Source organism: Astatotilapia calliptera, chromosome 13, assembly GCF_964374335.1.
Source record: "Astatotilapia calliptera chromosome 13, fAstCal68.1, whole genome shotgun sequence".
Classification (NCBI taxonomy): Eukaryota; Metazoa; Chordata; class Actinopteri; order Cichliformes; family Cichlidae; genus Astatotilapia; species Astatotilapia calliptera.
The window spans coordinates 23,324,072-23,351,944 of NC_137434.1; the positions used below are offsets into that span (position 1 = coordinate 23,324,072).

Here is a 27,873-nt window from a genome sequence, read left to right on the forward strand (position 1 = left end):
GAAACTGGTTCATGAAACAAGACAATGATGCCAAATACAGCAGCAAATCTATAATAGAATGGCTAAAACAAGAAAAGAGCAAGTGTTTCAATGGCCCAGCCAAAATCCAGACCTCAAACCTATTGAAATGCTGTGGCATAACCGTAAGAGAGCTGTGCATAAATGACTGTCTGCAAACGTCAGTAAACTGAAGCGATGTTGTAAGGAGGAGTGGGCCAAAATTCCTCCATAGAAATGTGAGTGACTGGTAAAGTCATGGGGAAAACCAAGTTATCAATCTACACAAACACAGGCTGTACTTAGTTTTTCATGCGACTGCATAGAGTTCTGTGCAAGCTTCCTTTTTCACAAAGTCATTTCTATTCTCACTTGTATTAAAAAAAACTTTCTAAACATTGTTTCTACTTCAACTTAAATAATGTTTAGGTCTGCTTATATCTATGTCTCTATAGATGTAGATATATAATTTATATCTACATCTCTCTCTTTATAGCTATAGATATATGTTATATATCTATGTGAAGTGGGGGTTTTTTTTGTAGAGGCGATAGATTTTGAGTCGATCACAAGCAGCAGCTAGACCGAAAAAGTTTCCCCTGTTTACAACCGTATCATGTTTTAGAAATCAAGTAATTTTTCAATAAAATGACAGGCAACTGATTTTGTTTGCCAAAAGCAATCTGAGATGAAAACAATCTTCTGTCATTCTTCTTTGGTGATTGAAAAGGTACACATTTCATTCTTTATTTGACAAAAAAACTTGTTTTAAAAATCCATCTTTGTAGGCCTTCTCTCTGAGTTTATCCAACAATGCAATTTTTCCCCTGAGAAAAAATAAATTGTTCAGCGTTGTTCCACCATTACACATGAACCAAAATGGGGCAAAAATAAACTAAAACAACTGGAAATATCCTCAGAAGCAAACAGTGGAAAAAAAGAAAAACTTTTCATGGAACACGCTTTTGCTGATAGTCCTTCTTTCTGTCTGAGAAGATGCCGGATCACTTTCTGACAAAATGGGGGGGGGGGGGGTTGCTGATATACCATGAATATGTAAATTAACTGAAATGAAAACTTTTGAAACAATGTCAAGGTTTTTAAGGAATGCAAAGCAGAAGATCAAATTAAAAACAATTCATTTCATTACTCAGTTGTTGGGATTTATGAATGTATCTGTATTAGTGGACAGCTGAAATTGTGTCACTGGCTAATGACTAAAACTATATCTGCTTATCCTCAAATATGGATGCAAATAAGGTCTCATATACGGTATATGAGACACGACTACAGGCTGCAACAATACATGCACTGTAAGAACCCATTATTTACCTTTTACAGCACATCTGTGAAAAATTAGCTTTTTTGGAGTTTAAAAAGTGCCACCCACTGTTTTGAATTCCTTTTTTCTACACATTTCTGAGGGGTTCAGAGAATGCGCTTCAAAGTCTAGCTGCTGTGAGCACAGCCATTGTTCACCAGATACAAATCAATACATCTCCTGTTGGTGTACTTTAAGCCTCACAAATAAGAGCGCTTTGCACTGTGCAACAATGCAGAGGGGATGATTCTGCAGCTGTTAAGCAGTAAACTTCTCGAAAGGGGCTCATTTCACAGTCCTGTGCAGATGAGGATAAAAGGCGAAATCAATGATGAAATAATCAAACCAAAAAATAATCATACTAAAAGAAAAACTGTCTGAGTTACACATGGCTACAGCAGAGTGACCCTTTAATCCAGAACTGTGCCAAAATATACAATTTGCTGATAAAAAAAAAAAATGAAGAGAAGATTAATTGCTAGGCTACCTGTAACTTACTGAGCTTGCAAAGATATTTTGCTGCACAACTACATCTGTGAAAGGACTTGGTTTCTTTCATTCTTCATGATCTCACTTTGTGGGTTCAGGTGCTAGAGCAGGTTACCTACCAATCAGAAGGACGGTGGATTGATGCCCAGCTCCTCCTGTCTATATGTGTCCTTGGGCAAGATACAGAACCCCGAGTTGCCCTTGATGCATCCAACAGAGTGTAAGTGTACGTGTGAATATTACATAAAAGTGCTTTGGTATAGGGACAGTATTGAGACTTTCCACTTTCAGTGCCCAAATTTAGCAGAAAGTTGCGAAATAAGTAAAGTCCACTTTCAGTTTCTTTGGTATGGAAAGAAATATGGACAGCACTGTCATCTTTGATTGCAATATGCTTATTGTGATTATTTACTTCCTTTTTTGCAGTTGTAAGCTGCAGCTGATTTTCTGCAGAATCAAATGTAACTGGAACATGATTTTAATAAAACTACAGAATTTACGACAGAGAGAGTGAAAATCTCCTTTCAGTGAATTTGCAAAATAATTAATTTTTAGAAATGAATTTAAAATATTTTGCAAGGTTTATCTATGTTCTTTGAAACATGGATAAACACCACACCCCTAAGATTATAACTCCAGGTTAAATCCATGTCCAGGAAGCACTAGTTTGGGAGCCTATGTCCTTGTGTAATCTGTGTCAAGGAAATTGCTCCCATGTGTGTTAATGCTACTGACAGCACTATTAGGTCTCAGTATTAATGGCTTGCTGTAACACACAGCTAAACAAACAACTGCCAAATCTAGCAAACCCTGTGTGTGCCTTAAGGGGCTCACACAGGACAGGAGATGGTTCTTAATACAGTAGCAGCTGCGCTGTAGCAGAGCGTGGTCGGAAGTGATAATGATTACGACACAACCACATTGCTTTTGTTCTTTTTTGTTTTTTTTCTTTCTTTGTTTAAGACAGTTTCAAGGATTAATTTTAGTGTTACAGATCGATTTCCATAAATTAAAGTCCCATAACACCTTTGTGAAATTTCACAAACTATTAAAAGCCCCAGTAGAAAATCTACATTATTTTTTTCCGTGACTAACTGTTGATTTTCCAGATTTTCCAGTGAAAGTTGCCCACAGCCCAGAACAGAATGAGACATCAGTAGCCATTAGTTTACCATTAATTTTCTTGGACATGAAAGTTCCTATTTAACCCCCCCCCCCCAAAAGGAAAAAAACCCAAAAATCTATGGTGTCATTAGATCTCATTATTTTGTTCTTAAAAGCTGTACTTTAGATGAGACTGCAGGCAATCCAATGTATAAAATCATATAATCACAGAGACTGGTGGATACAACAGTACATGATGCTAATTAAAATAATCAATGACTTATCCACCTCACTTCAGATAAAATAAAAACAAAAAGAAGGAGAATCATCATGAGCTGCCAGTAACACTACATGCTGCACCTTAAGTGTGAATGAATTCCCTCTAAGTTCCCACTTCCTTCCTCCCAGTGGTCTCAGACTGAGTTCCCAGTGGGATGAACATAAGATATGTCAGTGAGATATACTCATACACTCTCAGTATATGTGTTTGATGTGTTTGTGCGTCATATGTGGAGGGATTGCCTAGACAGTCTGTCTGTATGTGTTTGTGTGAATGCACATGCTTTGACACCATAGGTCTCTATATGAGTGATGTCTTGCCTGTGTCCCACACTTGAGGTTTTGCCTTTAGTAAATCCCCAGAGATGGCAGCCTAACCCAAACATTCAGCTGTCAATCACTTTAAGCACTAACCATGGTCATGACCCGGGAACAGGAAGAGGCCTTGTTATCCCTTACTGTGCTACTCTGGAGGAAGCCATGTATATGGAGCTGTATCTGTGTTTGCCTAACTATTCACCAAAGTGTATGTTTGTGTGTGGTGAGAGTTCAGCATATACATCCATATACATCCATAAACACATAAACATATTAACTCAATTAGATTTATGCCTGAAATGCTAAAAATGTTAACTGGGACTTCTTTATGTGGAATGTGCCCATTTCTATCCAACAAGAAAAGAACTGTTTCAGTGTTGTTTAAACAGCTTCAGAAGCTGTTACACCTGTATTTTTATGTTAAAAAAAAGAAAGAATAAAAAGCAGTTCAAATCCCTAGTATTATATAACCATTTTAAACGTGTATGTTTGCCGGTGCCAGTTTATTAGATATGATTCATGCAACCAATCTAAAGCATTTGAACTGAGGTTTGAACTGGAGCCAGAAAAAAGCCTAGAGAATGGCTTTAAGGTCATTTCCAGCTGGATCTATGATAATAATAATAATAATAATAATAATAATAAGCGCCAAACCTGGTCGCATATTTAGCACCAGTGTTTCATTTTGTTATATATTTTTTTTCATCATCTTAGAAATCATCATCTGTTCCTCTGCTGATGTCTAGAGTTCGACTAGGTGGCGCTGACTGAATTTATTTTCTTTGGAAGAAAAATTAAATGGTTCCCTTTTATGTAAGTGTGAAGGACAAAGACTGGGTTGAAAAAAGAACCGCTGTGATATGATATTATCACTGACTGGGATTTTACGTTTTGTCAAGTTAACTAACACGAAGCAAGACAAACTTTGTTGAACTTCCTTTGTAGTGTACCCCTAAGTCAGCTGATGGCTTACGTTAACATCTCTGAAGTTTGCAACCTTCAGTTTTATTCCCTTCAGTGTTAAGCTTCTGTAAATTATTCTGTATTCATAAAACTTAAGAAACGTGTAATGTAAAATTCCCCTTCCCACCTGCCACTCTTCTTATTCTCGCTATTATTTTTTTTTTTGCTATGCTCTAGTTGTCTACTTTAAAGGTGCTAATTATGTACTGTGGTCACGCAAAAACAAAAGAAAGGCAATCAAAATATAATTTACTATATTCCACATATATGTGGATAATGTCAAGTGAACACCTGGCACCTATGAAAATATTTATCTAGGCTGGAATCAGTGCTAACAGGACTTTTCTTTTGGCATGCAGTACCCCGTCTGCTGGTAACCTTCCGCTACGTTTCGACTCCAAGAAGATTTAATACTGATTAAAATAAACACACAGTCTTAAGTCATTACCCACTTTATTGAGATAAGTGGTAAGGGTGTTGGAGACTAGGAAATCTAAGTGACATAGCTGTTGTTTAAAGAGCGCAGGGTTGGGAAATGAATATCAGCATGAGACGTGACCCCAAGAAAAAAGAAGAGGGTAAAGGAGGAAGCATAAAAGTGCTTTAGAGATTATTCAGAAGTTAATTTCACTTACTGTTGGCTAATAATCAGGTGGTTACACATTCACTGCCACTTATCTTTCGACTTAGTGGATAAGCCAGCTTAAGCTCCGTTGGTGACATGAAATGCAAAAAGCCAAATCCACATCTCAGTGATGCCCACAGAGTGTGCACAGCTAATGCCGAGGCCTATGTTAATGTTTTATTTAATTTAAAGTGCCTCATACTTTCAGACATTTTCCTTCACTGTCAGTATTTGTATATCAGAGCCTCTAAGTGAATCTCAGCTTTTTGAACATCTTGGTGTGTGATTAACTATGTGAAACCTTGACAAAGAGAGTGTGAGAAAATGAACAGACAAAGAGACAAAAACACATGTACCGTGTGTTTGTCTTTGAGCCAGGGAATGAAATATAGGGCCTGAAGTGTGTGTGACTGAGTGTGTGTGTCCTGGCACGTGTGAGGTGGTGTGTGGGCGTCGAGAGGGAAAGCTCATAAAACCCATGATCACACTGATGAGGTCACAGGGAGTGAAACCGGAGAAAGCCTTTCATTTCCTGTCTCATTCCATCCCTCTCTCTCCTACTTCCATTCATCCATCTCTCCTCTGTCTATACTTTACTTCTGTTTTTCACAAGTAATGCCAAGAGCCAAAGTCTTTCTCACCCCCACGTCTATCTGGAATTTTTCACTGTGTCACCTAAGGTTGGAAAACAGGGATATAAGAGAGAGTTTTGCTTTTTAATCTGCCTGACGTTTGTGTTGAGCTTTAACAAATGAGACAGGAAAATGTAATTCCTGCTTTTCACAAACTCCTTTCACATGTGCTGTGGTTTTTCACACGATGTGTTCACTGTATGGGCTTCAATGGGTAAAAACGTCTGTCAGTTACAAAACTCTTGCACTCTTACCAACTCATTTGGTCTTTCTTAAAACTACAACCAGGAGTTAACAATAAAAAGTATATATAATCCTCCACATGCTCAACTGCCAGGTAATGTCATTTAAGAGGGTTTAATGATTTGACCTTCAGCGGATACAGACGTGTTTAATAAAGTCTACCAGCACCAAATGCCCCAGAAAGTTCTGTTTTATCTACTTGAGGTTTTGGTGAAATGTGAAGTATTTGCATAGTCCCACAAAAATGGAGAGGTGTTAAGCAAAGCTTGATACAATTGCAAGTAACACCAAACCTATGGCACTTTTTACAACTATTATTGGTTATTGGTTGCAAACAGTGATTAAATGTCTATCAGGTGGTCTGAGAAATCTGAGATCAGCAGAGAAAGACATATTTTCTACTCAGTGTTTGCTTAGCAGGATGTATTTACTAGCTGTGAGAACTATTCTCTCTACGCTTTCGATAAATAAAACAAAAGTTCATTTCATATCCACCTGTGCAACAAAATATGCTGAAATGGGCTGTTTCTCTTTGTTAATTTGACTTATGAAACCACAAATAGCCATCATGCTTTATGAGTGAAAGTGTGACACTTGTTCAGCAGCTTTCTTACAATCAATTTTCTTCACATTTCACCAAAACCTCAAGGTACACCTGAGCTCACTCCACAACGCAACAGTCGAGAACCAGTGCAGCAGTGGATAACAGAGAACTACACAACCGCTCCTGCAGATACTCTGCTTCTTATCGCAGATTCATTACTGGTCAGTGTTTGGCAAAAACTCCAAGGTGCGGGAGTAGCTGGCTGCCAGATTGACTGTCCCATCTGTGTGCTCACGTTTAGTACAGGGAGGAAAATTAACGGCAGGAAAGGCAGGAATGGTGCTGAGGGAAGCTGTGTTTACTTTCACAAATAGTTGCGTTCCCCAAGACAAAAACACAGCAACATTAAAACAAGCTACAAGATATGAGATCAAAACAAAGAAAAGCAAATAACTGACAAGAGGAGTTAACATCAAATGTAAAGAGGCACCTTGACTGGAACAAAAAATTCCTTAAAAGTAGAGCGAAGTACAGTAAAAGAGCCTAGTCTGTATTTGTGTGCAGTTTTCGTATATCATCACCAAGCAAACTGCCACTACTGATTAATCTTGATCTAACATCTCTTTGTATTTGTGCGTATAGAATATATTTTATTTGTTCCCCCAAGGGGAAATAGTGAAGCAGCAGTGCTAAGAGTGATTCGGTATTCTGCATCCAGTGTAAGGTTTAGCACAGGGGACCTCAGGCTTTCTCAGAACCATATTTCCATGTATTTTTAAATTTTTTATTTATTCTAGTTTCATAAAAACAAACAAATTAGATAATGTGGATAGGGAGTCTGGGATTAATTTTGAAGCAGCTGATTAGTGTGTGTTTGGATAATTGTGTCTGGGACCAAGCCTAAAAAGCCTTCAGGCTTTACCGCAGTCTGGAATACAGAAACACTCCCACCTCCTCCTGCTATCGCTGCCTCTGCTTCAACAAACCCTCCTTCATTCTGTCTTTTCATGTTTTCCGGTGCACATGGAAGAAAAACTTGCTTCTTTTACTTGTTTTTTTCATCTCTTGATACATAAGGTCCTTGATTTCTTACACCTTCAGTTTCTCCATGCCTCATGCCAGCGTGCTTCACACTCATCCCCCACCTTTACTCGTGCGTCTCCTCATCTCCTCAAAAAAGTGAAGCATATCATATAACACAATTTGCTGAAATTGTTCTTTTTCATCAGGAACACAATATTTATTATTTAGATATAACATATACATACGTATATATATATATATACATAACATATACATACGTATATATATATATATATATACATAACATATACATACGTATATATATATATATACATAACATATACATACGTATATATATATATATACATAACATATACATACGTATATATATATATATATATATACATAACATATACATACGTATATATATATATATATACACACACACATACGTATATATATCTATACATACGTGTACAGACAGACAGACAGACAGATAGACAGATAGATAGATAGATAGATAGATAGACAGACAGACAGACAGACAGACAGACAGACAGACAGACAGATAGATAGATAGATAGATAGATAGATAGATAGATAGATAGATAGATAGATAGATAGGTATAATATTTTAACTTCAAACCATCAACTGCAGATGAAACAGCACTAAGCAGAATTTCAGTCTGTTTGTTCAAATGGTTTTCTTTAAGGTATCCAAAAGTCAATAACAACTGCTAAAATCAGAAGACAAAGAACATAGTGAAGAACTGATTTTTCTTTTATTCAAGTAATAATCCAAGAAAATAATGAGAATACCAAGTATTACAAACAGTAGCAATAGTCGCTCAAGTATGTCATATTCAGCATTACAAACAACTAAAGTGCAAATAATTGTAATATCATCTCACTAAGCTATCCAATCAGAGTCTTCATTTCAAGATCAGAAAACATATTTCTGCCTTTAGTTCAGCAAACAGGTGTAGTGCTCTGTCCCGAGCAAAGCACCCCCTCTAAATGACAAACAGACTGAGAACAAGTCCCAAATGAAGAGTCCTAACTGTTAAACATGACTTGAAATTTTTGCTTTTATTTCTAAACCTGTAACAGCTGTTCACTGAAATTGATCATTTTAAAACTAGCCAAGTTAGGCACTAGTCACACAGGATTCGAGAGTGGTCGGCAACCATCTGGTGAGCACTGGTCATGGGGGGTAAAATGTGTATTCCCTGACTGGTTGTTAAGTTGTTGCCTGAGGAAATCAATTCAATTCAAGTGTTGGTTGCAGTGGAGAGGCACAGCAAGTTTTACAACAACTCAAATAGTCACTGCCACCAGCCTTCAGGAATTACTTGTCAGTGGGTCACAAAACAGACATTTTACCCTAAGAATCAGAGACTGCCAGGGGGGTCACTGACCAAGGTCTGTGTATCTCAGGCCTTAGCAGTTTAAAACCTGTAATTTTCTGTCACACTTCTAGTGACAATCATAGGTATTAAGTGACTCTATTGCAAGACCCTGATCAGGTCCAGCCCAATCCGTCCCCTCTGAAGGTCAACATTCAGGACCCGGACCTCCACTCGCTCCCCAGGTCCTAGAGCCAGGCTGCGACGACGCTGGCTGACAGGCAGCTTGTCCAGGGTGATGTTGCTCTTGTGGATGAGGCCTGCACGGCCAACGCCAATATCTACAAAAGCCCCGAACAGAGCGGTGTTGTCCACACGGCCTGTCAGCACAGCACCCACCCGCAGATCACTCATGGACACAACGCCCCGCTTAAAGTCCGCTTGTCCAAAATCTGGGAATGACAAAAAGATAGCTAGACGCAAGGTGTGGAGCGATATCAATGACAAAATAATACACAAGTGGCAGACAGTCGAAGTGTTTGGGAGTAAAAAGTGGGATAAGGGAATGCAGAAAAAAATTGTTGATGAGGCAGACATGAAAAACATAACATTTCGAGCAGTCACTCAATACTTGTATCTACATACGTTTATCAGCAGTGTATTAAACCCCACTTTCCACTTTGCCTGCTCATAAGACCTGTTTCCTGTCTGTAACACTAACACAAAGGACTGTGCTCCAGGAAATAGTCCCGTCCAATTATCCTCCCAACAGCACTGATTTCATGCAGTAGTCTTAGCCCATCTGTTTATTCAGCTGAGCACTGGCTATGAGGCCAAGCATAGTGTACTGCAACCGAATAAGGCTAACCTGAGAATGAACTTTGAAGCCGCGTTCCTCAATTTTAAGACAAGTTAGCCAGCAATAAGTGGGTAGACTTGACTTCTTTCCTCTTCACATAAAATAGTATTTAACTAGCCAGTCTGAAAATAATTACTCTTTTGTACTTACATCTTTTTTTCCCTGTTTTGGGGAAGACCGTCAAAGAAAAATATGTTGCACAAATATTAAAGTGCTCTGTGCCATTTTTAATCAGGATTTGAGAGTTGATGCTGACTTATATTTCCTCATTATCAATAAATAGGCTGCTTAATCAAAAACAGAAGAGCAAGAGATGTGTCCTATTTTTTTCCTTGAGAAAACAAATTTGAGCTACAGCAACAGTTTGTAACTATGGATGGGGTTTTAGTGGTATGTTTGTATGTGCCTGAACTGAAGTGTTTCAGATTAAGGAGAAAAACAGAGTTCTTTGTGCATTTTGTATGTGTGTCTCTGCAAAGAGACGCTGCCCAACAACACAGTCTGTTGGACCCATCACACCCTGTCAGAAACACACTGCTTGTATTGTGGGGCTACAGGGAGGAAGCCACAGCACTGTCAGATCCTATCAAGTTACACTGCCAAGACATGCCTATTATAGTAAAGGCAAGAAAAGTCAGTGTGTGTCATAACTAGCAAGATTCTCAAAGAGCTGGATGAATACAAGTTTGATTTTCTATCAGTCAGTGGGGACCTATAAAGGACATCATGAAGGAAAGATGAGAGGCCAAGGGAAGTTACTGTGACTGATAGGCTGCAGATACGTGCAGTCTACAACATTTTTATACGATTCAAAATACTGATAGTTTTGAGATATAAGGAAATAAAAAACATGCATGATCAAGGGTATACATATGTTTCATTGGCTTTCTTCTATTTAAATACCTTTTAAATAACAAAGTCAAAGTAACATTTATGTAAACATATTAATGTCAACATCTCATTTTCCTATTAAAACCAATTTTTTTTTAAAAATGTTTACATGCATTAACATGTTTTTCCTTCAGCATTTTCAACATTGTCCTTTGTATTGTTCTTCTGATTGAATTGATATCAGTATATCAGTGAGTGGCCGGAGTCTTACTTTGTCGTATGTCAAACCCGGGGGGCTGCGTCAGGCCGTCTATAATGAGTTTGAGGGTCTCGGGTGTGGTGTCCAGGGTGCGGGCCAGCTCCTCTACACTGCTTGTCTTAACTTTGTTCTCCACACAGTGTTTCAGGGTTGTACTCCCAATTTGGTCCACACTCCCACCCACAAGAGACAGAAATCTGGACAGGAGAGACGTGCAGAAATTTGAGCTTAGAAATAAAACCACAAGCCTACTTGACTTCATAGAGCCTTACCAATAATAGATACTCATTTTTAGGGATTTAGAAATTCAAATATCATTATTATTTACTAGAGTTTAGTGTTCTACCGTTATACTGAAAAGGGAAAATGTTGGGATAATTTATCTATATTTCTAGCAATGTATTCCATAAACTAGCACAAAAAAAATTTGGAAAACGTTTCACCACAATCGCTCACATGATGCTCCATCTCCAGTTTGTATTGCTAATTGCAAAGTGTCGCTACCAGTAGGGGAGTAGTTTTTGCAGACACGGCATTGACTGTGCAAACTACAAACAACCACCAAAGAACTTGCAAGGAGGTTTTTGGTTCTGCACCAAGTAACTCTTTTCAACCAGTTTCACCTTGTGACTACCAGCGAAGTCCAGCAACCACTTGCCAACCAGTCAAGGGAATAAACACCCTTCCATTAGCAACAGAAATTTGCCAGGAGGGGTCACTGACCCATCTCTAGGCTTGCATGACTGGGGTCTAAGAGTAGATGACAAACAGTAAAGGTAAAAACAGAGAAAAAAAAAGATGCTGGAAAAATGGAGGGGAAAAAAAACATATTAAGCTTATACGGGAAAGTGAGCAGGCACTGGGGAAAAATAGGGAGAGCGGCAGAGGTGTGTGAGTAATACGCAAAAAGTTGTGAGTTGTCAAGGTGGAGTTTTCTGTGTTGGATGCAAAAACACATATTTAATTTACCCCTGGTAAATCAGGTAAATCCTCATTGGGCTGTAAACGCTCTGACACCTTGTTTAATGAAACTGCCTCCACTGTGCTAAGGCTGGACTTCGTGTCTGTCAGCCACACTTTTATCACTTGATTCCAGCACGATGTCCCACCACATAATGTCTAGACAGTCAAGTCGCACCATTTCAAATTCACTGAGCCGGAGATATAAATCCAAACTAATTAGTTGCTCTCTGTACTCTAAACAGAAACAGTAACAAATTGGCATTAGAGCCAAAGTAGCGAGCAGGGTTTATGGAAAAAAAAGTGATGTATGTGTGTGTGTGTGTGTGTGTGTGTGTGTGTGTGTGTGTGTGTGTGTGTGTGTGTGTGTGTGTATTATACATACTGTAAATATTATTTACAACAGGCACTTGGCATATTTGGTGATAGATGTGACTGCATTTGTTTCTATGCATGTGTTCATGTGTGGACCAGCTGGGTAACATCCGTGATAGATGTCGCTCACTGGCAGGCTGACGCCAAACAGACTCAGCAGCTGTCCACGACATGATGGACAGAACAGGTGGAAACACACCAGAACACACACACACCAACCTGATTCATACACTGTGTTGTTCAGAAATGTTCATTTGGCAATAGGAGGGACAGTACCGATGTAACATAAAACAGCTTGTGTACAAACTATGTTTGTGACAGCTGTGCGTCGAGAGGCCCCTGCCATCAAAGTCCCTGTCTAACGCCCAAAAGAGGGAAACAAGCGGACTCGATCTCTCAACACCAGTAAGCTTGATCGGTACAAAATAGTAGCTAAGTATGTGCCAGACATGACTTAGTGGTAAGGAAACAACACCTTCGGACCAAACTGGATATCTGTATAACAATAAGGTCTTCTCTCCTGTGCCTCTTTAATCTTCTTAACTTTCCAACCACATATCTTTTAACAGGAAAAGAAATAGTTGTGTCTTGATTGCTTAGACACATATCATCTAGACCCCCAGTTGGACTAAAGCCAGGAAAAGGCGGCTGACATATAATTTCTTACAGAAAGCAAGCAGGATCATTTGTAAAGCTTTTCTTTGCACAATGCAACCAAGTTTAATTATATCATTAAGTACAATTTCTGATATTTTAACTCTTTATATATATTATAGAGTCATTTAAGTCATGCAGTTAATATACGTTCATATAAGTTTTTTTTCCTGCTCCTTAATTCATATACACTGTGGTAGAAGTTCAAAATCCAAACTAAATGTATGAGCACACTGGTTGAGTAGCAGGAATACTAAAATCTTAAAACCTAAATAAAAGCAAATAGAAGAGCACAGGAGAGATATCTTAGAATAGATTAAGTGGGTGGAGGGCCCTACTAACATACCTACATACCTACTTTCAGTGGTGTATGTTAGTATTTAAGGGGTACCGGGAGTCCACAGGCCTCCAACACCGTTGGGTTCATACTTATATAATTGCTACCAACACTGTGCATGTATTTTGGTATGTGTGTGTGAATGTAGCGTTGGGTGGGCTCTAATACAGATTTTGTCCAGGCATACAATCAAGGACCCACTCTGTCTTCAGTTATAGAAATATTAGGCCCTGACTGTTACTTATGAGAACAATATTCATCACACAGTGGAAGCTCGCTGTCTCAAACCAAATTACAATTAAATATTTCACATAATGCACTCACAGAATTAGGCTTCACTGATTTATTTTTTATTTTTTTAAAGGTGGAAAAATCATGTGTGTGCTCTTGTGTTTCTGGTTTTGTGCGCGTGTGTGTATATGGTTACAAAAAAGGGTGGATGTGTAGGCTGTGAGCAGTAATGGAGGATCCAGTTCCACTAATGCGATGAACATGATATTCCTTATACAGCATAAAGACACACACAAACACACACATACACTAACACACACAAGCATTCCTTTACAATTCTCCCTCTAAACCTTGTTTTCACCATTTGTAGGTGAGGAGGAGAGAAAATCTTTGGGGTATCTCAGTGATGCTCTCACAGCTAATAATCTAATCAATTCAAGTTGATTAGATTATTAGTGATTAGTAGCGATTATTAGAGTTCTGATTTTGAGTCAGTATACAAATTAGTGATTTTCCAAGTAACTCTTTGATTATGAATATAACTCACCAAGACTTTTACAGCTATAATCTAAAGGTTTACGTAAAAAGACATCCAAACTAGCCCAATGAGTGATACACTCGTCAAGTAGTATGGTCTATTTCCAGATCACTGTCATACCCTGTGATTTTAAGTTTAGTGGAAGGTTACTTATTTTCTGGTTTGTCAAAATAAAAGAGCAAGAACTGACATGGCTTTTCATGTACTGAAAATCTTTACAGAGACAGGTGATGTGCTGGAAACCACAACACACTTTGGGATACTTTCAGAACCCATACTGAATGGAGTACATTCCCAGACTTGGATTATAATACAGCCATAACACCGGATAATGCATTTGCCAACACAGGATTAAGAATTCTGAACAGCAAGAGAAATAGAAAAGCAGAGAACGATTAGATGTCCAGTGAGAAATTTCAATTGTGGAGTTAAATTCTATGGGAAAAATGCTAAAGATATCTTTAAACGGTTGGTAATTCTGGTTAAAAGAAGTTTTAATGTGAGGCACCATTGAGAAAGTGACAGGGAGGGGCAGTGAGAGAGCTGAAAGTATGGACGAGAAACGTGTCTGCCAAATAAATAAATAAAAATAAAAGAGAAAAACAAATAAATGTAACTAAACGCATGCAGCTCAAAAAGGAGTGCAGAGGGTATTAACAGAAGAGTAATGTGTGCTCTTATATTTTAAGACCTCTGATCCCCAATACTTCTTTGATGAACTACTCTCTAGTGCAGTCTGTATTGAACACACAGACACTGAAGTAGGAAGTTTCATACACGCAACATCAATCTATCTGCACGTGTGTGCACAGAGATACATCTCCCCACATATATGTACAGACACCATCAACAAGAGGAGAGCAATGCTTAAAACCACTAGTGTCAGAACTTATGTAGACTAAACACAGTTGAGTGACTACAGCTGGATGAGAGAGGGCCCCCTCTCTCTCCCTCCGTTTTGTGTGTCCATCTGTTACACACACACAGATGCTCAATGTGCTTCTGATATCAGCATCCGCAGCGCTAACAATCATCTCTCACACAAGGACACACACACCACAGCCAACGCCTCCTCTCTTGTATCCCATGTCTGTGTAAATCAAATCAGAGCCCTCCACCACTATAACCAACCCCATGTGAGATGGTGTCAAAATCAACTCCATCATAGCCTGAACATGCTTTAGCCAGTGGGGTGGGCTGCTGTTCAAGCGTCCGTGTGTGTTTGTGTGCACTGTACCTTTGCGCTACATGGTAGGACTCCGGGTGTATACAGGTCTGATCGAGGGGGTTAAATGAGGTTGAGACGTTGACACCAGTTTTTCCCTTGCCTTTCTTAGCTGCAGGTTTCTCGGGCACTTCTGGTGCCTGGTTAGATGATGATCTGACACTGTTTTGGCAAGAAAGAAATGCATTTTAAATCACCCCAGTATTCCTGCTCTAAGACTATATATTGTTTTATATAAACATTAAAGGAAAAGAAAGTCTATCAAGCCATGGAAACATGCTGCATTTTGCTTTACTGAGCCCTGTGAATTTTGCTTCCATCCAAATATAACAGCGGTACAAGTGCTTCAGGCACATCCCTCTGGGAGGAGATCCTGCCGCAGACCTGCGGCAACCTGGAAACATTATATCTCTAAGTTGGCTTGAAAACGCACCGGTGGTTGGGAAGTGGGAGGTCTGAGTTGCTAGACTGCTTAGACTGCTGCCCCCATCATACCGGAGGGAAAAATGTCAGAAATACTGAATGGATGGATATTTGAAATAATCCAAGTACACTGTCAGTGTTTCCCAACACATTTGACACGATTATCTAGAGTAACTAAAACATTTTTTCTTTAGAATAATTTCTGCATCACATCACACTCCTCATAAATCATAAATAACTTCTTCAACCCATCTCTGTTTTACATGATATACACGATACAAACTCTTGGATGGTAATTCAACTGTAATTTTTACTGCTTTGAACACTACGAACTGAACCCCATTGAGAAATTCTCAGAACTTGGGTGCAAGTTTATCTAAACTACTTGCATGGCTAAATAACACAAAATGTCTATGAATAAACAGGGCGTTTTAGCAGTTTGTTCCAACAGACCATTGCATGAAAAAAGACAACATTGTGAAACAGAATTTGAGTGTTTGTCTGCTTGCTTTTAGGTCTATCTATGTGGATATACTGTGTATATGAGTGCGTACCTGGATAGAGTTTGTGGGTTTATTCTAATGAAGCCAGCACACTGCTGGTAGGACTTGGGCCCCATGCCTTTGACCAGCTTCAGCTGCTCCCTGTTGATGAAGGGACCGTGCTGCTCTCTCCATTCTGTGATACTCCGTGCCCTTCCCGCATTTAAGCCTGCTACATGCCTAGGAGATAAAACAACAGATTGAAGGGAGAAAAATTACTCATCTCACAATATATTCAAACAACTTCTTAAAATTATTCTACACTAGATGCTAAAACAACAAAACAGAACAGGTAATTAAATAAGTAGGATCTCAAGCTTGGTTGATATCCATATAGGTTGTATACCTATGGGATCACCTATAATAACTCTACAGTATTAGGCTTAGACACACACACCCACACCAAACAAACAGCAGATTCTGCAACCGTGACCTGGCATTTAAGCAAGCACTGGAAACACAAGTGACACACATAAGCCAATATTAAGCATGTATATTTGTCCAGTTCAGGCTGAGCAAAGACGAGAGGTGATTTGAAACTCAATTAGGTCTGCTCTGTTAATGCCCACAGTGACTCACTCATGCTAAAGCATGTGGCTATGTCAACACTCGGCATAATACCTCAGTCATCAACACGTCTGTGTGTGTTTCATGTGCGTTTGTGCATAGCTTAACTTTGTGGAGGAATGGAAAACGCTCACTTGCAGAGCAGACAGGTAAACAGATGACCTGATGCCTGCCTTGCAGCTAATGCCAGCTCAATTCATACTGTTTGTCTCCACTGCAAAAAGTGTGCATATGAAATTTCTGCACTTCCTACTTTTGACTCATGTTTATACTGCACAAGTTGTAACAAATAAGCACATGTGTGCACGGTGTTCTTGCATGTTTCTTCTTCAGCATGTATGTTTCTGTGAGTTTAATTGTGTCCACTGTTCCTAATCCTCTTTGTTAATACCAGTCAGCCCAGTAAGTGGGCCAAGGTGTGAAGCATTAGTCTAAACAGAAAACTGGCAGGCCATCTGTGTTTTTGTGTGTGTAGATCATGCAATGGCCTGTGCATGAGTGTGAATGAAGCCTTGCCATGTTGTGACTGCAAAGGGAAAGTATGCCAGAGGTCTGAGTCTGTCTTCATCTCGTTTTCAGAATTTTGTCTCTGTCTGCATGTATTTGTGCAGCACACAGTGGTTGAGTGCAAACATGCACTTGCTTGTGAGGACATGTATTAAATGTTTTTAGGTATGTTTGATGTTTTGATTCTTAATTATCATCTAACATTAGCAAGACAGCTCACTGGTCCCAAACGAGCTATTTTAATGCATCTCTAGTCTGAGTCTACAGCCACGCTCAGTAAGAACCCTCTTCTGTGACAACATAGGCAAAGAATCTTGCAAACATAAACTGTCTGTAAAAGACGGACACAGGCAATGTGAGTCCCACAATTCAGTCTAAGCTGAGTATAATTCCCATTTTAGTGTTTAGAAACTGTACACGGTGAAACTGAGGAGCACTTCAAGATTATTGGCTAGTGACTTCTCAATCAAATCATATCAAATCACATCATACTACAACTTTTGTTTCCACTACAAATTGGGTGCAGAAGTTTGAATTTAATTTGGATTTTCTTTAATCAACACAGGCTCAAAAGCATACATACAGGTTCAAATGTGTACATACATTCACTTACATTTTTTTCTACAATGTCCTAACTTCACAAGATGATCCTGACCAAGAAAGAAGCCCTGCTCCAAAATTAACACCTTTGTACCAGCTGTTAAGCATGGTGGTGACAGCATCATGAGCTCAGGCTGTTTTACTGCTTGTGGTAATGGTATATTGCACAGTATATGGAATAATCAAGGAGGACTACTCTGAAATTCTTCCTTCAATTTAAGGTTAAGGCGGGCTAAAGCAGGCTGTTGCCAAGTGCATACTTGTTGTTTGATTATTGGGGTTCTCTCTGTGTTATTGGAGCGTCTCTACCTTACAATTTAAAGCACCTTGAGGTAAGTGCTGTTGTGGTTTGTTGCTATATAAATAAAACTGAATTGATTTTTAGAAATTATGCGATATGTCATTTTGGGTACTCTACCTCATCAGTATCTCAGAGCAGATGTTAATGTCCACACCAACAAAGCTCACACACTCCTGCACCACGCCATCCAATGCTGTCTTCAAAGCTCCAGCTGACACGTCATGCTAAGAGAAAAAAGAAACATATTGACAAAACCAGGGAATTTTTAAAGTACAGACACACACAGAGACAGAAAGACACATGGCAAAAACTGGTTAAGCAAAGAAAACAACTTTAAATCACTGCTTTTATCTGTGTGTGACAGCAAATACAGGAATTCTTAGGATTTTTCAAACCTCTTTGGGACAGATGAACACTAAAAACTAACACAGCTGCATGTAGCTCTGTTTATCAAAATATTTTAATGGAAGATTTTAACAGACTTCACTTGAGCGTGTTCAGGTTAATTCCCATATATTATATTCCATTTTCACCACATACTGCTACTTGATCTTGTGCTGACAGCAATACAGCAAATATGAGGCAAATTTTAAACAAAAAAGGGAGTGAGAAAACTGATTGACAGGAGAAGTACAGAAGTGAAAGGAAAATGTTTCGTTAGGCCTTTCTGTGATTTTTCCCAGTAATACAGTGTTCTTGTCATTGTAGCTCTCAGTCTATAAAAGTACCTCCAAATGAAACTTTCACATTTCTCATCGACCAGCCAATCAAACATTAAACAGGAGATATTTTTCAAAAGCAGTGGAGCCTGTTTGTTTGTTTTTTAAATAAGAAAGGTTGACAGCAAGAAAGGAAAGGAAAGAAAATTATTGTCAACAAACTACTTAAGTACACAACCAAATAATCTTAAAGAAATATAAGGTCTGGCAGTGAGAAACACGAAGCCCTGTGTTGTGGTTAAAATCCAGGAGTTCAGCTACAGGCTGATGTCTCAGCAACTGCTTGAGGATTAGCTGACACTCTAAACTAGACTACTGTTGGTCTTTGAATGTGTTTGTGTGCATGTGTATGTCTGTCATGTGCATGAACATGACTGAGACTAGCATGTGCTGTCCTGTAACATGATCAAGCTTTTAACAAACACTGACTTGTAAACAGATAACAACAAGAGCAGCTAGCAAACACACCCTCTGTCAGCAATAACAGGATAGGAGGACAGATGAGGATAGAGGAGGGAGAGCGCGGTAGACAGAGAACACATGGGGCTCCAAAGTTTTTGCTTGGCCGTTGTGAACTACAATATGTAATTTCAGCACAGAACCTCCAATACTTATCACACATTTTTATGCTATATAGTTACAAAAATATTTCTATCTTGTTATCTTAAGTTAGCACTTAGCCTACAACAGATGTAGCTTTGCTCAGCAGACAGAGGATGACTTACAGCTAAAAGACAAAGTAGTTCTGGAGAAAAACAGCATCTACAATCTGTTCTTTGTAAGTATAACCAGAGGCCTTTTGGAGACAATAATTTAAAAAAAATTCCGAACAGGAACAAATAAAACTACGAATGATTTATGATTTCTGCTGAGTGGCTCTAGAAGCAGAAGCTCACATGAGAAAGAGAAGACAAGGAGGAGGAAATCACCTGTCATACCAGAAAAGAATTTTCTCACGTGAGAAAGTTGGAGGTGCGTAAGGTAGTGTGAGTTTTAACCTGCAGGAAAAATCCACTGAATGTGTTCTTAGATTCTTGCTGAAACCTTATACAGGCGTGAGAAACACTAGAACACTTTAGGTGCTGCTTGGTTAGGGATGGGAACACTAAAAATGTAGCTTAATAAGCATTTATAGTAACTTCCCAAAAGTAAACAATAATCATAATAATCACATTTACACTTGAAACATTGTGACACTGCTCAATAATAATAGATATTTGCATAACAAATAAGGGACTGCTACACAGAAAAGGATATGCAAATATGTCGTAAGGAAGAAACTAACGAGAAAATACAGGTGAAGAAAAACAACTGTACTAAACAACTGTGATTTCAGAGCTGGAGTGAAAGAGTTCTGCTCTATTAAACATCCACAATCCAGTCCGTGTGTTTCCGCTTCAACACCCAGGCAGCAGAGGCCCGCATGGCTCTGCGTCACAGTTTACAGTGGCGCTAACAGCACCAGTGAAGCATGTCATGCTGTATCTTTTTATCTATCGATCCACGTGTCACACTTTGTGAGGTATGTTTTCTATCTGATTATGCAACAGACGAGTCAAATAAAATGGCACGATCACTATTTTTAAGCTGCAAATTCTAGCTTTAGAGGGATGCACTGACCTAGTGTTCTTCTATTTTCATTTTATATTCAACTCACCTCGAGGTACACACTAACTAAAGAACATTAGAAATCACATACGCAACTTAATGCAGATTTTCCATCTGAGCCATCTAGATCATTGCTAAATGTTCTTCATAGTATTTAGATTAGAGCTGTAAGGTGATGTGGAAGCATAGAGGTGGTTTGCCAGACAAAGCTATATATGCTACTATCTCTTTGAAAATCACCTCCACTCCCTCATTCCTTCGTCCCAACTCCCAGCACCCAAACCTCAAATTCATACAGAACCAATGGAGTGGATCCCTATGTGAGAAGGTTATGTTTGGATTGGTCGGAAACCAGCCAAAGCCAGCCAACCAATACAAAGGAACAAAGTGCTTCTTTCTGCACCTCAAGTACTTAAACACTGTTGAGTTACCACATGTCAATCAGAGACAGTGAGAGAAGCACAGTGATGAAAACTACAAAAGAGACAAAACAAAAAGGGTTTTTTAGAGAGGTACTTTACTGATAAAACCTAGAATACCTTGTCATTTCGACATTTATAAAATTGCAGTGAACCAGAAGGTGAGTAAACCAGAGAGGGAAAGGGGACTGACAGTAATGAATGAATGTCTTTGGACAGCAGGCTGATCGTTTATATGAAAGAAGAAGAGCCTGAGGGATGTAAATGACAGAAGGTTAACTATGAGACTAGAAAAAGTTGCATTTCCTGCGGAAATGCAGTGTGAATGCTGTGTAGTGGAATCTGCTGAAAACAGCAGAAGAAGCAAAACTATCAGCTGAAGAGAGTTGTAGAAGCTGAAGTGCTTGCTGAAAATGGCTGTATTTGAAAGGGTACAGTGAAGAGTGTCAAGAAAGAGTGCATGCAAGCAGGGGAACATGTGCGGCAACCGCCACAGGCAGGATTTGAATCTTCGCCACCATATCTCACGGCAGCTGATCATCCCACTGAGCCAAACCACTTTCGGTCTCAACCAGAAATATGATGAGAGGCAAAATGTCCACTGTGCAGAAGAAGCTGAATTGTGCTGAAAAGAGGTGAAGAAGCTGAATGTTCAGCAAAAAGAGACAAAGAACCTGAAAATTGTGCTGAAAAGAGCAGAAGAGGCTGAAAATTCTGCTAAAAAGAGCAGAAGAAACTGAAATTTGTGCTCAAAAGAGGTGAAAAACCTAAAATTCTACTGAAAAGAGCAGAACAGACTGAAAATTCTGCTAAAAAGAGCAAAAGAGAATGAAAATTCTGCTGAAAAGTGGTGAAGAAGCTGAAATTTGTGTTGAAAAGAGTGAAAAAAAAGTTGAACTGTTAACTGAAAAAAATGTTGCCATAAGCGGGATTCGATCCCAGCCCTCCTGCTCTGAGAACGGCTGCTCATCTCACTGAGCTAAAACATGGCTCAGCCAGGCAAGCAAAACCAGTGATCACACTCGCAATGTGGTCCCATTCAGCAAAATGGGCCAAAAAATGGCATAAAAAGCTTAATATCTCAAAAAGTATAAAAGTTGTGAGGACCAAAAGATATAGCAGGAATTAGCAGAAGGAGCGGAACAGAGGGAGTAGTTAACCAGCAAAGTCAAAGTCAACTTTATTTGTCAATTCTGCCACATGTACAGGACATACAGAGAATAGAAATTTCGTTACTCTCAAACCCTAGATGAAATAGCAATGAACATTTAAATATAAGAGAGTGATTAAAAAATGCAAATAAAATAATTAAAAAGTAAAAATTTAAATAAATACAATACAAATTAACAAGAAAGCTATACAATATACAATATACAGTATTCAGGTAAGGGTAAATGACATTGAGTGTAAACCAGGCAGAGTAGTGCAAATAGGCAAAAAGGTCTGAGCAACTAGAATAATAAGGTAGAAGAATAAAGAATAAAGAGAAACAGGAACTCAATAATTAAGATCAAATGTCTGTTGGGTTCCAAGTGTTGTATTCAAACTGAGACACAAAGGCTTATACTCATGTATTAATTCTTGTAATGTGGGAAGCCACAAGTCAGTGAATGTTGTCACATCTACCTGAGGTTGATTAGTTAAAACTGTTTATTTAAATCAACCAGAGCAACAACTAAGGTATGCTGCCTCAGCAGCAGCCATGATTCCAAATTCTGCATCACCAAACTCAACCCCCACCCCTTCACAGATCTCCTCCCAGTTGTCAACAATCCACAATGTACTTGGCACCAAAGTGAAGTTGGGAAAACCAATTTTGAAGACAGACAGATAGACAATGGAGTGAAACTGCTGAGTGAAGTCATTCAGTTTCACATAATAAGTGAACTATGTACAAATAAACAAGGCTATTTGAAGGTCATGATCTTGACTGACAGCACTTTTTAAGGCCTCTGAGACCTGTATATGTATTCTACATATGGAGCCTTGGCTGAGTATGCTTGTGTTTGTGGATGCAGGCATTACTAATGTTTTAGGCCCCTAAATGTGGTCACAACAATTACTTTATGAAAGTCTAAGACAATATGCAGACTAATCAGTGACTCTTCTCTACAGGCATATTATCAAACTTGTCTTTCTTGAAGGGACAAAAAGCAAGTCTTCAATATAAAAATAAATTTTAATAACCATTTTTAAGATGAATTTTAAGGTTAGGTTACAGGTTAGGCAAGTAGTGCATACAGTTAAAGTAGTTAAAGCGTGGGAGTGTGCATGCACACACAAGAGTGATCATTATGGAAGCTCAGGAAGTTAAGTAATAGCTATCAGGTCTTTGTGAAAGGTGATAGAAAATCATGAAAAACATGTCCTTGCCATCATATCACTTTCGGGTGCTGATGAATGACTGGCATTTAACGACCTAACCAAGCACATACTCGTGTGCACAAACACATGCACGGTCACACATTACCCAAGGGAGTGCAAAACAGAACATGAGAAAACTAGAACAGAAAGCGCTTCAAGAGAGGCACAGGAAGTCTCATCTATTTAGGTTTTCACTTGGAAAATATCATGTTTGAGAATTTGGACAAAATACTCTATTCAAATGTTCCATTAACAAAAAGATTAGAGGCAATGTTTGCATTTTGTTTAATATAGATGAAAAATTAAGGACACAGTTGATTTAAATCATCATTTTAAGAACCAAAAAGATGCACCTTTCCTCCTCTCTTTTAAATAGTTTATTTCTTATTTGACAATTCTGCTGTTTGCTCTTGTTAACTATGAGGTTTGTGTGCTTTTTTCCCTTGAATATCCTACTATATAAACTAATTTTGATATAAAAAGGTAGCAATTAGAAAGCACTTACCAAGAAATTTAAACAAGGGAAAGTAAATTGTACAACCTTAAAATAAGTAGCCTGGCAGCCAGATATGTATTATTTATTGCAGAATAAGAAGATATTTGGCACAAGCCTCTGTAAATCCATTATACAAACAAAGATGCAAGGTTTATTCATTTAACACCCTGCTTAAATGCACAAACACTCAAAAACATGCTTGAACAAATCTAAAGGAAATCATTAAAATAGTATCTCCTAATGTTTTTGGCACCTTCTGCCAAGTCTTAAAGAGCTTGCTTTTTTTTTCCCACGCTCCAAAGCGACTAGGCAGGAACTATCAATCACTGTCAAGCCTTCATTTTTTATTCTTCTTCTTTCCCTGTGTTCTGCCTGCTCCTGTCTGCCCCATAGGCACTACCATTCAAGGGTGAAAAACATGCCAAAGGAGTCATAGACACTTTCTTCACAAGGGGTTTTCAGTTTCAGTTTTAATATGTGACAGTATTGTGCAGGCTCATGAAGAGGTACAGGATTAAGTTACTTTACTTACTGCTGCACAAAAGTATTAAACAGTTACGTTACTGTTAAAATTTCCAGGGAAAACACTTCCTAGGTTACTTTTGTGCTTACATTTGACTTGTGCTGTGTCACTGTATACAATGCTGTGTCACTAGTATTGCACTATAATGCTGCTGGCGGCACCTTGTGGCAACAGATTCACACTTTCGATGGCATCAATGACAGTGGCTCAATAGAAAAGACGTACAAAAAATGCCCTTGAATTTGTTCACACTTATAAATGCTGCCTACAAGCTGCGATCAGTTTTTTTTTTCTACATCCTTATAAATATCATTATCTCAGATTTCCTTGAAATATTGCACTATAATTTTGAGGTTGTATTACCCACTCCTAACACGTTGTAGTATTTGAAAGAAAACATGAAATTAAAGGAAGGCAGATGAAGGGCATTAGTTCAGGTGTGTGAAGAGTTTTACAAAAAGTTAGAATTGGAAGAGAAAAACAATCAACAAAGGTGAGGGGAAGAATGACAGTTTCTTTAATATCCGGCTGGCGGGTAATGTTTTCTTACACAGCAGTGTGCGTCTGTGTGTGTGTATTTTCCAGTAGTTCATTTCACATCCCTGGGGATTTCCCAGCTGTCAACAGACCATAGCTACATAAAGGTGACTGACAGGTGGAGGTCTGGTTCAAAGGAAAGTTAGTGTCTAACTAGAAAGTGCATTTTCTGAAGAAACTGCAGTGTGAATGCTTGAATCTGAATGTATGCATTGAAATGAAATAATTACTGAATTTAAGTTAAAAATTTTGAATGAGATAAAAAAATAAAACCCTAATTTAACCTGAAAACAAAAGTGCTGAACTGCTAAAAGCTGAAGGTTACACAGAAGAAGAAGTTGGAAAAAAGCTGAAAATGTTTTAATTGTAAATTAGAAAAACCTAAGAAATGAGAAAAGAACATTTAGAGTCAGAAAACATCTGAAAGAATATTAAAAGGTCATATTCTTTGAATCACTGAATGACTAAAATGTGATCCCTCCACTTGGACCCACACAGTTTAAAAAGTTTACATCTCTGAGCTTTGAAAGACAAGATGTTGGAAAAAGAACAACGATGGCGACGTTTTGAGGGTAAAATGATGGCTTTAACACTGTGGACACAGCAGCAGTTGAAAGAGAAGTGTTTAAGATGAATTTTGGCAGAGTGGCAGAGAGAGCTCGTTAAGCAGGCAGGTGTGAGCCTGGTTGCTATAGTGACCGCACCCAATGGCTCCATACACACGCACACAGACATGCACCTCACTTTTGCTGCTTAAAATGAACAGAAAAGTCAGGCCGAAACAAATCGTTCCCAAATGAAAAGTAAAAGTCGTATTGACAAAATTCTTTCACCGTGAGCGACAGCAATGTCTAGTCTACCAAATTCTCAGTTTTCATGTCTGTGGAGTTTATTATATGGACGTGGTGACAGTGGAAAGACACCATGCTCTTCTGATTTTCAAACGAACCTTCTGAGCCATTTTAACATTAGAGTCTATGGAAGAGTTGGAGGGAGGAGGCTGTGCATTGGTGACATTTATGAAAGAACCATAACACCTAGTACAATAGTAAACACATTGGATGAAAGAGGACAGCGATGGCTACGTTTTGAGGGTAAAATCATACCTGTAGAGCAAACGCTGCGGACACAGCAGCAGTTTTAAAAAAGATTTTAAGATTAATTTTTTTGCTCCTCTCACTCTAGCAGTTGAGCTGCCTCACTCTAGCCCCAACATTCCGTCCCATACACACCCATTATAAACTCTGAAACGGGTGAAAAAACATCATGAAACTTAAACTGGAACTGAAGAAAAAGTATAATAGATATTGAAAAGATAAATACAAGTTGAATAGTTGAATGTCTTGTCTTCGTTTTAAAGTTTGAATGGTGGCTCTATGTCAACGTATGTGGAAGTAGTAGGAGTTTAAAAATGAGTAACTTGAATGAGAATTTGAAGGGTCTCCCCATTGAAATACATGGGAAATTTTTGTTGAATAAAGTTGAATAAAATTAAAAATATAAATGTTAAAAATGAGAAAAGTAGAAGCAGTCATGTCCAAAAGAATAGGAATCTAATGGTGTTTGAATGGTTTTTCTAAGTTGAACGGTTTTGAAGGAGATAGATTACAAAAAACGTACGGAATAGATAATAATAAAATAGAACTAGAAAGTGCATTTTCTGAAGAAACTGCAGTGTGAATGCTTGAATCTGAATGTATGCACTGAAATGAATTAATTACTGAATTTTGAGTTAAAAATATTGAATGAGATAAAAAAAAAAAACCCGAATTTAACCTGAAAACAAAAGTGCTGAACTGCTAAAAGCTGAAGGTTACACAGAAGAAGAAGTTGGAAAAAAGCTGAAAATGTTTTAATTGTAAATTAGAAAAACCTAAGAAATGAGAAAAGAACATTTAGAGTCAGAAAACATCTGAAAGAATATTAAAAGGTCATATTCTTTGAATCACTGAATGAAGAAAATGTGATCCCTCCACTTGGACCCACACAGTTTAAAAAGTTTACATCTCTGAGCTTTGAAAGACAAGATGTTGGAAAGAGAACAATAATGGCGACAATTTGAGGGTAAAATGATGGCTGTAACACTGTGGACACAGCAGCAGTTGAAAGAGAAGTGCTTAAGATGAATCTTGGTACAGTGGCAGGCAGAGCTCGTTAAGCAGGCAGGTGTGAGCCTGGTTGCTATAGTGACCGCACCCAATGGCTCCATACACACGTACACAGACATGCGCCTCACTTTTGCTGCTTAAAATGAACAGAAAAGTCAGGCCGAAACAAATCGTTCCCAAATGAAAAGTAAAAGTCGTATTGACAAAATTCTTTCACCGTGAGCGGCAGCAATGTCTAGTCTACTGAATTCTCAGTTTTCATGTCTGTGGAGTTTATTATATGGACGTGGTGACAGTGGAAAGACACCATGCTCTTCTGATTTTCAAACGAACCTTCTGAGCCATTTTAACATTAGAGTCTATGGAAGAGTTGGAAGGAGGAGGCTGTGCATTGGTGACATTTATGAAAGAACCGTAACACCTAGGACAATAGTAAACACATTGGATGAAAGAGGACAGCCATGGCTACGTTTTGAGGGTAAAATCATACCTGTAGAGCAAACGCTGCGGACACAGCAGCAGTTTTAAAAAATATTTTAAGATTAATTTTTTTGCTCCTCTCACTCTAGCAGTTGAGCTGCCTCACTCTAGCCCCAACATTCCGTCCCATACACACCCATTATAAACTCTGAAACGGCTGAAAAAACATCATGAAACTTAAACTGGAACTGAAGAAAAAGTATAATAGATATTGAAAAGATAAATACAAGTTGAATAGTTGAATGTCTTGTCTTCGTTTTAAAGTTTGAATGGTGGCTCTATGTCAATGTATGTGGAAGTAGTAAGAGTTTAAAAATGAGTAAATTGAATGAGAATTTGAAGGGTCTCCCCATTGAAATACATGGGAAATTTTTGTTGAATAAAGTTGAATAAAATTAAAAATATAAATGTTAAAAATGAGAAAAATAGAAGCAGTCATGTCCAAAATAATAGGAATCTAACGATGTTTGAATGGTTTTTCTAAGTTGAACGGTTTTGAAGGAGTAGGCTTTCAAAAAACGTACGG

At 38.4% G+C, this 27,873-nt stretch overlaps 1 protein-coding gene across 2 annotated transcripts in view; it reads right to left on the bottom strand.

Moving 5' to 3' along the window:
- Positions 1–8,301: 8,301 nt before the first annotated feature.
- Positions 8,302–27,873, bottom strand: part of srbd1 (S1 RNA binding domain 1) — a 116,301-nt gene continuing 96,729 nt past the window's right edge. For both annotated transcript variants that reach the window (XM_080287982.1, XM_026190132.2), the window contains exons 17-21: positions 18,211–18,317; positions 16,131–16,298; positions 15,166–15,315; positions 10,846–11,030; positions 8,302–9,336 (exon numbers count right to left, since the gene is read on the bottom strand). In XM_080287982.1, the coding sequence (XP_080144108.1) occupies positions 9,044–9,336; positions 10,846–11,030; positions 15,166–15,315; positions 16,131–16,298; positions 18,211–18,317 (903 nt within the window). In that variant the 3' untranslated portion in view covers positions 8,302–9,043. The remainder of the gene's footprint in view (positions 9,337–10,845; positions 11,031–15,165; positions 15,316–16,130; positions 16,299–18,210; positions 18,318–27,873) is intronic.